The sequence below is a fragment of the Protopterus annectens genome, chromosome 8.part0 (assembly GCF_019279795.1).
Source record: "Protopterus annectens isolate FY-2018-M chromosome 8.part0, PAN1.0, whole genome shotgun sequence".
Taxonomy (NCBI): domain Eukaryota; kingdom Metazoa; phylum Chordata; order Ceratodontiformes; family Protopteridae; genus Protopterus; species Protopterus annectens.
Genome location: NC_056741.1, coordinates 1936695232 through 1936710444, shown reverse-complemented (window position 1 = coordinate 1936710444; position 15213 = coordinate 1936695232). Strand labels below are relative to the sequence as shown.

Genomic DNA, 15213 nt, shown 5'->3' with positions numbered 1-15213 from the left:
AAGTGAATTTTACTCTCATTGATATGGCATAGGTTCATGCATTAGAACGGAGGATGTTTTATATGTTGGAAGATAGTTTGAAAAGTAAATTGATATCTTATGAGCTATTTCTATCCTTAAAGATGGACAATCCCCTTATACCTATCATGCAAGGGTTGCCCAAGATACATAAGGATGGAGTGAGACCACCTTTAACACCTATTGTTGCAGGAAGGGGCTGGTGCACAGAACCCTTCTCGTTGTAAATTGAGAGGTTCCCGCACCCGGTCCTGGATAAGAACACTTTTGTTCTGAAAGAGTCTAAACATTTTTTAGTGGATTTGTACAGCTTTACTAACACCTTGCCTGTAGAAATGGATTACTGTCTCATTACTTTGGATGTTCAAGCTTTATTTGCCATCATTCCGGATGCTGTGGGGATTGAGTATACACAGAAATATCTTGTTAAGCATAGTGAATATAGCCGTAGCTTTATAGATTTATTATCCCTGTTTCTTGAAACAGTCCTTGAGAATATTATCTTTGTCTGAAGTTATCTACAAAAAAAGGTGCTAGCTACAGGCAGTTTGTGTGCCAATAGCTATGCCAACTTGTTTATGGTCTGTTGGGAAGAGGGCTTTGTTTGGGATGGAACATGTTAGATTAGTCCCTTTTTATCGTCATCTTGTCAACTTGTTTTTTATTTGGACAGTCAGTGGGGAGCAGTTAACAGCTTTCCATGAGCAGTTGAATAAAGTAATTGGACATTTATAGTTTACCTTGGCTTCCTCTACTGTCAGGATTGAGTATTTGGATGTTTATGTCGAAAGGTTGGGTAATGGCATGGTTAGGTAATGGCCTGGTCAACACAGGCGTCTTTAGGGAACCAGTGCCATAGAAATACATTACTCCACAAGCGCAGCATGCACCCGGGTTATGTATTTAGAAATGTGATCAAAGGCCAAGGGATGAGGATGGTATTCACTCAGAGATTTTGAGTTTGAGAGAGAAACTGCTTGCAAGAGGTTATAGTGCTTCAGAGATGGATAAATTATTAGGGGAAATACCTGGTTTGAGAGGGGATGTGGCCTGCCCATACTTTTCACCTCAAATGAGAATGGCTGGTGAAAGGACAAACAATGAGTAGGTGAATCGAATAAAACCACCAATGTTTTATACTACTGACAATATAATAATGGAGGTTATTAGGAAACATTGGAAAACACTAACGGTAGACCCCGAGTAGAGGCAGATTGTGGGGGATGCTCCAGGATTTTTGTTAAAGAAGAAACTGAACTTAGAGAATGCTATGTTACTCCAGAGCCCCCCCCCCCCAATTATACATCTATGAATGGGTTTTTTACTAGACCATGTGATAGATGTAATTTTTGTGAGAGTATAGATAACAGCGGCCAGTTTGTTCACCCTGATACAGAGCAGAGATTTGTGTTTAGGGTATGCGCTGATTGCTGCACACAACATTTGGTCTGTTTAGCTCATTGCACTGTCTGTGTCTCCTCTTATGTAGAAAAGACAGATAGAATGCTTAAGGATAGGATTAGGGAAGATCTCTACAATATTAGGATACGTTCAAATAATAATTCATTGTCGAAACCTGTTATGCAGATGGGAGACTAGCATAACTTTAAATTTATGGTTATAGATGTCATTATGCCCAGTCCTAGGGAAGGGGATATTAGAAATTGCACAGAGAATAGGGAGGTTAGGTGGATAATAAGGCTAAGAGCAGGTAGGGGTAAAGGCTTAAAATGAGAGAGCCTCCCTAAAACCTATTTTAAAATATGGAGGGCTTAGGGTTAAGTGAGTACTATGTTCATAGGTAGGTATTGGGCTATTTGGCCCTAGAGCCTATATAAGCCTAGCCAAACGGTACCCTGGCTTTTGCCACCCAACAAAATTATTTTCCTGTGCCCCTGTCAAGCAGAGCCACAGAAATTATTCCCGGGGTGAATTTCCTGTCTCCCATCCATTCATCAAGCTTTTTCTTGGGGTGCTAATGAGGAGCCTTGTTTTATATAGATAGGTAGTTTGTTCCAGAGTATGGGAAGTCTCTAGGACAAGAATCTGTTCCTCCAGCCTGTTCTGTTTATTGTGTTGACAAGGTTTAGGTTCGTAGAGTGTGTAGCTTGGAGGGATTGGGATTTCTTTAAGTGGAGCATGTCCAACAGCTCTGGATCTGACATAGCTTTGTATGTTAGGCAGAGATCGCCTCTGAGTAGGCAATATGCATGAGAGTAAAACTGGAGTTTTTTTCAGATGGTCTGCGTAGGGCATCTTTTTGAGGCCGGTGATCCTCTCTGTGAGGTATTTCTGTGGCCTTTCCAGTTGTAGATGTCTTGTGAGGTACATGCCAAAAGGGGCATTGTACTCTGTAATGGGTCTGAGTGACAAGTAGAGGGGAACAATGACCTCTTTTTTCCTGGATGAGAATTCTTTTGTGATGAGGTGTGCCACGTAGAAGGATTTCCTTACTATTGTGGCAATGTGATTATCAAAGGAGGGACTAGTGTCCACCTGTGTCCCAAGGTGTCTTATCACACTTTTGGTGTTAAGTAGACTACTGCCTATGTGGTAGTTCATGGGTACAGAGTTTTTACCAAAAGGGATGACAATGCACTTTTTGGCATTGAGCTTGAGGCCATGGCTTTGACACCAGGCATCCGTCTGTGAGGCCGTTTTGTAGGATGCCCACATCGTTAGGAGTTTTGATTATGGCTCCTAGTTTGCAGTCATCTGCGAACTTTGTTAGCCAAAGACCACCTGTGTTGGCCTGTACTTCAGAGGAGTAGATACCAAACTGGAGAGGACCTAGGTCTGAACCTTGTGGTACTCCACTTGTCACTGGCCTTAAGTTGGATTTGGAGTCTGCTACTTTCACAGTGTGGGTTCTGTCAGTGAGCCAGTTGGCAACCCATCTTGTGACATAAGGATTTATACCTAGTTTAGTGAGTTTATCTATAATTCCAGAGTGGGCGATGGTGTTAAAATCCTTAGCGAGATCTAGATAGGCTGTGTAAACCACCTTACCCTCATCTACGGCTTTGGTGATCCCTTCAAAGAAGTCCATCAGGTTTAGGAGACATGACCTGCCGTTTACAAACCCGAACTGGATAGGGTCCAGAGTTTGGAGATTACCAATGTCGTTGTTTATAAGTTCCATGATGATACATTCCATAGCCTTGCAGACCAGTTCCCGGGGTTCGTGGTGGCTCCCCCTTTGTGGAGTGGGATAACCGTTGCTGTGCGCCATTCAGTGGGCACAAAGCCTGAGGTGAGGCTATGATTGAACATGGTACTTAGGTGGGGGTGCCAGTTCATTCTGTAGTTCATGTAGAATGCAGCCTAGGATATTGTCAGGTCCCATGGATGCTGTGTTCTTGGGTTTTGAGAGTGTTTTATTTTTTTTACCTGTGCAGCCGTGTTTACAGGAACTTTGCATTCTTCCGGTGCAGAGATGGGCCCTTTAAGGGATGAGAGAAGGGGTAAAGTTAGCACTGAAACTATCTGCCAGGATGTTGGCAATATCAGTTGGTTCTGTATATTTAGTGCCATTGTGCTGTAACTCAGAGCAGATCTGAGTATTGCCATTGAGATTCTTGACATAGCTATAGAATGCTTTTTGGTTGTCTTTAGAATCAGTGGCAATTTTGTTTTCGTAACTAGCTTTGGAGGATTTTGAGGGATCTCAGCTTCTTACTGAGGCTGACCACAGAGTTCCTCCAGTCATGGGATTTTACTCTTTTTTGCAACAGTTTCTTTCTTCTGTTGTAGAGTTTGAGAGGGGGCCACCAGATTGGCTGTTTTTTTTTTTTTTTTTTTTTTTTTTTTTTTTTTTTTTTTTTGGAGTATAGCATCTTGGTTCCGCTAGGGATTGCACGATCCATGCACTCGTTCATGTAAGTGCTTATAAAGTGCAACTGTATAGGATTCAGCAGTCGTACCTCTATTGTCCATCAGCATGGGTGTCTGAAGTTTGCCACTTCTCTCTTAAGGGTGAAGTTGGCTTTGGAGAACTTTTTTACGGTAGTTTCCCTAATGGGGGGTGGGATGTGGATGTCTAGGGTGATTTGCTTGTGGTCGGATCTGACCAACGAGGACTTGACCTCTGGTGTGGAACACCAGTTGCCCATGTTGGTAATGACCAGGTCTAGGATATTGCTGCCCCTGGTGGGGGTGTAGATAAGTTGATCCAAGGCGTTGGAATTTATGAATTCCAGAAAACGTTGAGCACAAGAGTTGGTACAGGAGAAGTTTTCCCAGTTAATGGTGGGGTGGTTGAAATCGCCCATTTTTAGGGTGTTAGGTTGTACTCTAATATTTTCCATTGTATAAAGAAATGAGGAGTAGGAATCCTGGGGCATGGTGGGGGATCTGTAGCAAGCTACAATTTGGATTGCGGTCTTGCCCAGAATTAGTTGCACTTGGATAATCTCGGATGCATTATGCTGAGCAACTAGCCTGGAGGTGTGGATATCCTTAATGAATATGGACATGCCTCCGCCTTTAGTGCTTCGGTCCAGGTTAGGTGGCCGAAAGGTTTGGTATGAATTAGCCTAGTAATGCAGCGGTGCTATCTGGAGCCTTGAACCAGGTGTCTTGTCACTGTACAGATGTCAATGTTCTCCATTTTAAGGAGTGCCTTAAGTGAGTGCATTTTGAGATTTAGGCTTCTAGCATTAAGTAGCATTACCCTCAGATTTTGCTTGCTTGTACCTGTTATGATGGTGAATTTGTCATTTGAATCTTGCCTAAAAAAGGCATTATATGGGGTGGCAAGAGCCTTAGCCAGTATCTGGGATCCCAAAAGTGACAGGTGCAGGCCATCTCTGGCAAAGCATCGTGGTTCCCCAATCATGTCATCCCAGGCAGATAGATACTGGATCCCATTAGAATGCCACCAGAAGCTTCGCCAATTATTGAAGTCAGTCATTTTGTCCTTGTACTGTGGTATCATTCTGGGTGATGGCAGGATGCTACTCATGGCTAGGGATGTACCTGCCTGGGCTACAAGATCGGACAGCTCCTCCATGTCTCTATTCATGTAGTCCAGGGAGATGCGTCTCAGGTCATTCACACCAACATGGATATTGACAGTCATATTTGTACTTGGAGTGACCTGAGTGCATGCGTTATGTGGTGGATCCTGGCACCTGACAGGCAGCTAGACAGTAAATTTCTCCTTGTTTAGCCTTGTGAGTGGAACATCAGTGCACCTGACTATAGAGTCACCTATGACTAGAGTGTTGGGTACGTTGTTATGCCTTATGGGCTGTTGTGGAGTGACACACTTTGTTTGTGGGCTGTGTGTCATTTAGGTTGTGTTGGGGGGTGGAGGTTGCTTGCATTTCTGCTTTGGAGGTCCCTGTTGCTTGGGTAGATTTTTTTTTAGAGCCTCCGCGAATGTAGGTGTGTGTTGTGTTTCTGTGTGTGTGTGTGTTGGTGGTATACGTTTTGAGGGACTATGTGATGAGGGTGGTGTGGTGCAAGTGTTTACCTTCTCCTCTTGACTGTCTAGTCCAGTCTTGGGTGAAGAGAGCTTTGCTTCCAGTTTGGCTATATAAGTGCATCTCTCACAGGTTGTAGTGTTGGGTGGTAGGAGGAGAGGGTTGCCTGTTTACATGAGTCAATTGCTGCATTGCCCCAGGATGCCCAGATTTATCAGGTAGACAGGAGAAAACACCGGGAGCTTGACCATCAGACATGCTTGGATAGTTGCTTATTTATTAAGTACTAAAAACTGTTTTCCTGTAGGCAAGTGAGGAAAGTTGAGTGCTGTAGTCCTTAGTAGCTTATTTAGTGCTTACAGTGAGTTCTGAACAAGTGCTGCACTCAAAGAAATAGATTAGAGTGCTGAAAGTCGAAAACTGGCTAGTTCTAAGAAACAAAATTAAGCTAGAAGGCTTACCTCCAACACAGAAAGGCTTTGGGGCTCAAAATCTTACAAACATTCCTGGATACAGCAAATCTGTATCTGGACTTAGATGACTTACAGGAAAGGCAGGAAACAAGCTTAGAAATTTATTTATTTTTTTTTTAAGGGGAAAAGAGGAGCAGAAACTTAACTGGGTTGGCCTTCTCAAATGTTCTCCCTGGATTAGGTAGAATGAGGTAATGACACTAGACTGGGAGGAGTGTCCCAGATCAAATTTACAGTAGGGGTGGGCAACTGCAAAGCCACCAAGTATAAAAACAGGATACCAATAGGAAGGGAGGGTGGGAAACTAAAATCAGAACAAACAAACCCAACCAGATGCTTAACAATTGTAGAAAATTTCTAGTTAATACCTCACGCACACAGTGAAACTAGCTAGAAATGTATATGCAAACAATAAAATTGCTATAAATAACTCAGAAATAAACAAAAAAACCAGGATATTAATGTTATATGTCACAGAATAGTTGGCTCAGAGCTCTTCCTCAGATTAGCTCAGTGTGAAGTGGCAGAAACACAAGTTAACTTAAGTAACAAAGTTGAAACCTGAAACAACTTTAAAAAAAGCTTGAAAGAACCAGTGAGGTGATTACTCCAAGGCATAGTCCAGGCAACCCCAGTCAGCCAATGACCACAAACTATTCACTCTCACTGCAATGCTATTCTGGCATTGGCTAAACTGTGATGGCCTGGAACATGTGCTCAGACACAGTCTCTACTAACAAACAACTAGGCCCAAAACACAAGCCTGAATATGGACAATGCTACACTACCAACACTATTTAGGTAGAAAAAAACTGCAGAAATGTTTAAACAGATAAAGGATCAAGGAGACTCTAGAGAATGCTTTTAAATGCAAACAAGTTATATGATACACTCCTAGCAGGAAATCAGAACAAACAAACCCAACCAGATGCTTAACAATTGTAGAAAATTTCTAGTTAATACCTCACACACAGTTAAACTAGCTAGCAAAGTATATGCAAACAATAAAAGTGCTATAAATAACCCAGAAATATGCAAAAAACAGGATACTTAATGTTGTATATCACAGATTACTTGGCTCAGAGCCCTTCCACCTACTTCCTCTGATTAGTTCAGTGTGAAATGGCAGAAACACTCACAAGTTAACTTCTTAAGTAACAAAGTTGAAACCTGAAACAACTTTAAAAAAAGCTTGAAAGAACCAATGAGGTGCTTACTCCAAGGCGTAGTCCAGGCAACCCCAGTCAGCCAATGACCACAAACTATTCACTCTCACTGAAATGCTATTCTGGCATTGGCTAAGTTATGATGGCCTGGAACATGTGCTCAGACACACAGTCTCTAGTAACAAACATCTAGGCCCAAAACACAAGCTACACTACCAACACTACTTGGGTAGGGAAAAAAAATGCAGAAATGTTTAAACAGATAAAGGATCAAGGCGACTCTAGAGAATGCTTTTAAAGGGAAACAAGTTATATGATACACTCCTAGCAGGAAATCAGAAGAAACAAACCCAACCAGATGCTTAACAGTTGTAGAAAATTTCTAGTTAATACCTCACACACACTGAAACTAACTAGCAAAGTATATGCAAACAATAAAAGTGCTATAAATAACTCAGAAATATGCAAAAAAACAGGATACTTAATGTTATGCATCACAGATTAGTGTTCAAAGCCCTTCCGATAGTTCAGTATGAAATGCAGCGGTTAGATGTTTTTATTTTAGTTGATATTTAGTTGATATTTACATGCAAGTGTATCTATATTGTGTTATACATAAATATTTTATACATGTATTTATTTTATTATTATCCATTGGATGTACTTTATCTTGCTCTTTTAAGGGTGACTACTTAATGCGTATGAGCTGAGTTATGATTGGGTCTAACAGCATATTTGTTTGAGTTGTGAGCAACAGGTTCTTTTTAATATGGTCTGAAGAAGCTGAGTGAAAGCACTTACCACTATTTTTTGTACCTGGGTTAAATGATTTTTATCATATTGTATGGTCCTTCGTGCTTTTGTTTCTTCCGTTGTGCTTGGTATTGTGGTGGTTTCTTCTTTTCGTTACAATGGAACATTTACACCTGGGAGTGTTTTTTGGGTTTTATTCTTAAGTTATAGATTTTATTTTTATTTATTTTATTGGGGGGGAGCTTGCTAGACAACTATGCAAATAATAGTAAACTATTGTCTTTCGGCTTTTCCCAGTGTGGGATCACCCCAGCGGAACTCTGTTATGCTAATGATTGGCAGTGGATTTTACAGTGCCGGGGTGCCAGCCTGATGCCCAACCTTCAAAGACGGCACACCCATTCACGCACCACCTTCCTGCATGTCTTTAACAGTCACTCGACCAAGGGGAGGACATGCAAACTCCACACAGAAGGTGCTCCAGTCGAGAATCAAACCGGAGAAACTCTGGCTGTGAGGCGACAACGCTAACTGCTGCATGGAAATAGTAATTGTATTTCAAAAATGTAAATGAGTTGTGAAATTGAGAGCTACAATATTTTTTTAGATTTTTTTATTTGACTGATTTTTTTCATGTTTGTAGAACACAATGGCAAGGCATGCTGAAAACTGTACTGGTCCAGAAGCTGTGACAGGTGAACATGGGGAAAGTAGAAAGGGGAAGCGAGGACGAAAAAGGAAGATGCGTACTAAGAAAGATGATTCATCTGACAGTGGTAAGTAATACATTGCAAAGTAGTTTGTAAATGCCTGAATTCTTTTGGTCATGTTTTATATACAGTAGATTTTTCTTATTTTTTTAATGGCCTGCAGCTCATTGATAGAGACCATGCTCATGAGTGATCTTTAAGATGACTGCCATAATCTTGTAGCTTTCTTTTAGGTGTTGACAATTTTTTGAAGATTCATATTTTTAAGTATGTATCAAGGTCTTTTTAACCAATTAATCCAGTGTGTCTTCTTTTGAAGATTCACTGTAATATTACTCGGGGTTGTCTTTGAGGTAGGTTTATTAGAGTTAAACTAGGCCCAATAATAGTCATTGGAGTCCCTCAGAGTTTTCTGTATGATCTGTTTTTTTATTCTTCTTGTTCATTAACTCTCACCCAGTAAAACTCAGATAAATTTTCCAAACTCCTTGAAGGTCATCTGTTTTTCTGGAATTCAGAAAGTTTTAATGTGATGTGGAAGCCTCATCTTAAAATGCTTACCCATCAGACTAAGCCTTTCCTAATTCTTGCACCACTCTGCTACTGATGTTTTCCGCTTGTGGGGACCTTAGAGCAGAGAGAGGTCTCGCAGGTGAAGCTGCATGCAAGTGCAGCAATCTGGGGAATTGTTTAATACCAGTTAACCATATGGTCTCCTCCAGAGGTTTCTACAGCTCCAGATTACTGTAGGAGGAAAAAGTGAATGCCAGCAAAAGACTGGAGATGTGGATGTGTGTGTGCATGTCCATAGGGACATGGGTGTGGTTTAAGTAAACATAACATACATGCCAGTGTGGTCACAATACATTAGGTAAGTGTTTCAAGACTGGATGGACTGTGTTTGCCTGGATTGTCATAGTGCTAGAAAGGGGATCTCTAGATGTTCATAGTGTTACACTGCTGCAGTCATTACACTTGGGTTATCCTGCCATCAGGCGGTTCCCCAGTCGGCCAGAGTTCCAAAGTCTTGGTCCGGCGTTGGTTGCTGTCACCTCCTCCCTGACGTCAATGCGACAGAGGTATATAAGATGCAGCTGACGCCATTTTCTTCAGTCTTTCTTGCCGTGCGGTGCCCGAAGCAAAAGCAGTTCACAAGTGCCGGTCGTCCGACTCCTGAGATTTTCATTTCCGAATCCAGAACCGACGTCTTCTACAAAGCTAAGTACCATGTTGGGGAAACTTTTTCTTGCCTCAGTCCGATGTCAGTAAAAGTTAATAACTGTATTTCTTGTGGGAAGCAAATACCTCATAAGGATTTCCATTCTTATTGCATCGCATGCCTAGGCCCAGACCACGACGTCACTGGTTGTCGGTTTTGTGCTAGGTTTAACAAGCGCACTATTAAACGTCGGTTTGATTTTGCCCGACATTACTTTGGCAGAAAATTTAATTATACGATGCCGTCAACTTCGATGACCGCAATTCATAAAAAGCGCAAAGACAAAGACAGGCATCCGAGGCCCAAAACGGACGACGACGCCTCTTCTAGGCCAGTCACCGGTTCTCCAATTTTCAGCGAGGCGCCTTCGCAGCCCCTGACGACCGCTTCTGCAGAACCACAGGCAGCCACCGACTCCTTAATGGAGATGGCTGGGCCATCGGACTCCCAAGTTTTACAGACTACGGAAACCGACCCTGCAGAGGTATCCGGTATACATGAGCCTCCTGCAACTTCAGAGGGTGTATTCAGACCTAGTCAGCTTAGCCTTAAACCCTCTTCTAACTCTAAACCACCTCTTAAAACTAAAAAAATCACAGTCTTCAGGGCAGGCCTCCATGCCTAAGAAACAAATGCTCAAAATGGCCGAAGACCTGATCACTCTGATCAGGGGGTCCCATCCCCCTCCTGATAAAAGGCCTAGACAGGATGTGGATTCTGACTCCTCCGACCAGGTGCCATTTCCTCACAGTCTTCCTCAAACCTTGGTTACTCTTTACCCCCTTATGAGGATTCTGATGCTGAGGAATCCATTCCATCAGCCTCTCCCCCAGAGGATTACTCTTTTGGGGAAACTTTACACACCAAGTGGGAGCATTCCCATTGGCAGGGCCAGGATTACTCAGAATCCAAGAAAAGGCTCAGAGAATTCCTACTTTTACCTCAACACAGACCCCTGGCTATTCCGCCAGTGTTAGACATTGTGGATGATGTGTATACTGAATCCAGCTTAAATCCTGATTCCTTACCACCAGCTCCAGTTAAACCAGACAGGTATTAGAGTCCCTGACTCACACATATTTCTGTATAAAAGGCCAGTGGCAGACCCAGAAACTATTTCTCAGGGACCCAAAGGGGTCAAGGCCTCATCAGCAAAGAACCCAGTTCCCTCTGACAGAGACTCCAGAGCATTAGACAGATGGGGAAAGAAAGTATATACATCTGCAACTGTAGCAATGAGGGCTTTGAATTGCCAATTTCACATGTTAAAATATGAGCAATTTCTGATGTCTCAGTTGAAACAAAAAATGCTTTCAGATACAGATCCTCCTAATTTTAAAGAAATGCAGGATTTACTGCATGCTGCTGAACAAGTGGGAAAACATACTTTGCAATGTGGCTTTGATTCTTTAGAGACCTCCTGCAGAGCAGCAGTTACAGGCTCTGTCATTAGAAGACACACATAGTTAAAGGAACATACATTACCAGATCTTGTTAAAGCAAAACTACTGGATGCACCCTTGCAGCATGATGTCCTATTTGGAGTTAAGGCAGAAGAGGTACTAAAGAAAATGGACGATAAGGCAAAATCTATGCAAACAGTGAAAGATTTCTTACAGGTACAGCCTCCAAGGTTTAGCAGAAACTGGCCAACAAAGAATTGGTCCTTTCCTGTTACAGACAGACCTCAAAGGGGCAAATACAGGCGTCCAAGAGGCAGAGGACAACCGCAAGTTCCTTACAGGCCTCGACAATGGGGTACACCAGGCCAGAAAGAAGAAGAGACACAACAACCTTACAAAAAACAGTCCCAATGACTTCCCACTACAGCTGCAAACATTTCTCTCTTGGCAGCCCCACTGGGAGGGAAAACTGTCTCTTTTCTATCACAATTGGCAGATGATCACCAAAGACAAATGGGTTCTCAATATCATTTCACAGGGTTACAGGTTCCACTTTCACACTCTGCCAAGGTTAAAAGGAATGCCAAATCTGCCACCAAATCAATGGGCAGAGGCTCAAAAACAAATTACAGCACTCATGACCGAGGGAGCTATTCAAAAGGTACCTCCACAGGAACAAGGACAAGGATTTTACTCAAGACTCTTTCTGGTACCCAGAAAAGACCAAGCCTGGAGGCCTATTCTGGATCTTTCATCTCTAAACACTTACCTGGATTTCCCGAAATTCAAAATGTTGACATTACAGCAGCTTCTTCCCATGCTGGGCAAGCAAGCTTGGCTCGTGACTTTGGACCTCAAGGAGGCATACCTGCATGTCCCTATCAGACAAAACTGCAGAAGATACCTCAGATTCATAGCTGGTCCAATGCATTATCAATTCTCTGCACTGCCCTTTGGCTTATCTACTGCGCCCAGGGTCTTCACAAAGTGCCTGGCAGCAGTAATTGCATTTTGCAGACGAAGAGGAATTCAAATTTACCCATACCTGGATGACTGCCTAATTCAAGCAGAGAGCAAAGACATTCTCCTAAAGCATCTGTTTGTAAAAAAGTTATTAAGTTGCCTGGGGTGCACAGTAAACGAAAAGAAATCAAAACTAGTGCCCTCACAAGAGATAATATTCTTGGGTGCCAGCTTGAACACAACAGCCCAGATGGCTTATCTCACGCCAGACAAGCAAGGACATTTGACTCTATACTTTCAGTTGATGGCAACAAAGACCCGACTCCCTGCAAGAAAAATTCTGCAGGCCTTGGGCTACATGGCATCTTGCATATTACTAATTCCATATGCCAGACTGCATATGAGGAAACTACAATGGTACCTAAAGAGTGTATGGTCTCAGCACTGTCAAAGTTTGGAAACAGTTATACCACTAATACCTTGCCTTCAGAAGGAGTTTCGGTGGTGGGCTCAAGCTTGTCACCTCAACAAGGGACAGCCTTTTACTCAACCCACACCCAGGCAAACACTGACAACAGATGCATCGGATTACACCTGGGGGAGCACACATGGCAGGAAAATGCATTCAGGGCAAGTGGCCTATAGAACAAAAGCATCTTCACATCAATCAAAAAGAGATGCTAGCTGTACAAAATGCCCTTATAGCTTTCAAGGACCTGCTACATCCAGGACAACTACTACTAAAGACAGGCAAAACCACAGTCATGTGGTACATAAACAAGCAACGGGGCACCCATTCATACCCCCTCTGCAGACAAGCAATGACCTTGTGGAACACAGCTATAAGCTGTCAAGTTAATCTACAAGCACAATTCCTGCCAGGAGAGAAAAACACACTGGCAGACGACTTAAGCAGAAATATCGTGGATCCACACGAATGGGAATTGAATGCACAAATATTCAGAATGATAACACAGAAATGGTGGAGCCCGGACATGTATCTGTTTGCATCACCAAGAATTGCCAGTTACAGAAATTCTGCACAAGGAGTTACCATCCATAAGCATGGAAAGTGGATGCCCTCTCATTCCGCTGGAAAAATCTAACAGTATACGCATTCCCACCACTGCCTCTTCTTCCAAAGGTACTCATAAAAGACAGGCAAGAGGGGCCAAAAATGATCCTGATTGCACCAGACTGGCCACGCCAGCACTGGTACCCAATCTTAAAAAACGTAGCACAAGGACCACCCTGGATTTTGCCTCAAACACCACATCTACTCTCTCAGAACAACAGTCAGATTTTCCACAGCCAGCTAAGGACCTTAAACCTCGCTGCATGGAAGATACCTTAGCAATGCAAGCAATGCCTCTCTCCAAAGCTGTTATGGATGTCATCCTGGAGGCCATAAGGCCTAGTACCAGGAAAGCCTATTCGGATAAATGGAAGAGATTCTATTCCTGGAACCAGGCTCACGGCCTTGACCCTCTTGTGCCAAACATTCCTCAGATACTACAATATTTGACTGAGATGCTGGACAAAGGCCTCTCCTTTTCATCCATCAAGATCCATGCCTTTGCCATCTCTGCTCATTACAACACAGATCCACCAATTTTCTCTAATCCTTTGCTAAAACAGTACCTCAGAGGGGCAAAAAACATAAGACCGCCCCGTAGAGCACCTGCTCCAACTTGGGACCTCAACTTTGTTTTGGAAAATAAATTTACCTCCTTCTGAGCCAGCTAGCACAGCAGATTTAAAATACATCTCTTGGAAAACTGCTCTGCTCCTGGCACTTGCATCAGCACAAAGAGTTTCAGAATTACAGGCACTAATGGCAGTGGAACCTTTCCTCATTTTCCACCAGGACAGGGTGTCCTTAAGAACTAACCCTACTTTTATGCCTAAGGTGGTTTCAAGTGTGTCTCTAAACCAAACTATTCATTTGCCAACTTTTTATCTAAAACCACAGAATAAAGGGGAGCAACTACTGCATTCATTGGACATTCACAGGCAGTTACGCTTCTACTTGGACAAAACCAAAGCTTTCAGAAAATCTGAGCAATTATTGGTAGCATATGCTGCAGGAGCACAGGGAAAAGCCATTTCAAAACAGACTGTGCCTACCAGCATTAGATGTCACTCCACCAGGGCAACAGCCACATCAACGGCCTACCTCAGAGGAGTACCTACCAAGGATATTTTGGAAGCGGCAACATGGAGCTCTGTGCATACCTTCACCAAGCATTACCATCTGCCTCTATACTCCAAATCCAGAGCTGGCTTCGCCTCTGCAGTGCTGCAGGGCCTTATAGCCACCCCTAATGCATTATTGAACCAGCCACCGTACCTCAGCTTTGGGATTCTACCCAAGTGTAATGACTGCATCAGTGTTATATGATGAACATAGTACAGTTTTGTACCTACCATAAATGTAGATGTTCGAGTGTTGACACTGCTGCATTCCAGGTTACCCTCCCTCCATCCCCTCTTCATTGCTGTTTCGTACCTAGGTCTGCTACCCTTTACTACCTTTGGGGGGTATTTGCTGGTAACTGAAAGTTTTTGTTTGCTTTTCTTATTTGTGTTTTATTAGCAATTTGAATTGCCTACCTATTTGGGGGCACCTGACATCTGGGGCAAGAAAAACTGAAGAAAATGGCTGCATCTTATATACCCCTGTCGCACTGACGTCAGGGAGGAGGCAACAGCAACCGATGCCGGACCAAGACTTTGGAACTCTGGCTGACTGGGGAACCGCCTGACGGCAGGATAACCCAAGTGTAATGACTGCAGCAGTGTCAACAGTCGAACATCTACATTTATGGTAGGTACAAAACTGTACTTTTGGATGTTTGTATATTGTTCAAAGGTGTACTAGCTAGCAACCACTGGTGACTTAAGACTAGCTGTGCAACTCAAATATATCCCACATGTTATTTGCTTTATAGATTATTCTAAGGGTTGTGTGATTCTAAGGGGTGTATGTTAGGCATGTTTAAAGGCTACTTCAGTCCATCAAAGTCCTAGGTGTCATACCAGGGAGTGAATTTCTGATTTCCCATCCACTGGTCCAGGTTGC

At 42.9% G+C, this 15213-nt stretch overlaps 1 protein-coding gene across 4 annotated transcripts in view; it reads left to right on the top strand.

Moving 5' to 3' along the window:
• The window catches only part of CTCF (CCCTC-binding factor), a 2058695-nt gene that overhangs the window by 1668782 nt on the left and 374700 nt on the right, over window positions 1–15213 (top strand). For all 4 annotated transcript variants that reach the window (XM_044081452.1, XM_044081454.1, XM_044081451.1 and 1 more), the window contains one exon: window positions 8480–8612. In XM_044081452.1, coding sequence (XP_043937387.1) covers window positions 8480–8612 — 133 coding nt within the window. The remainder of the gene's footprint in view (window positions 1–8479; window positions 8613–15213) is intronic.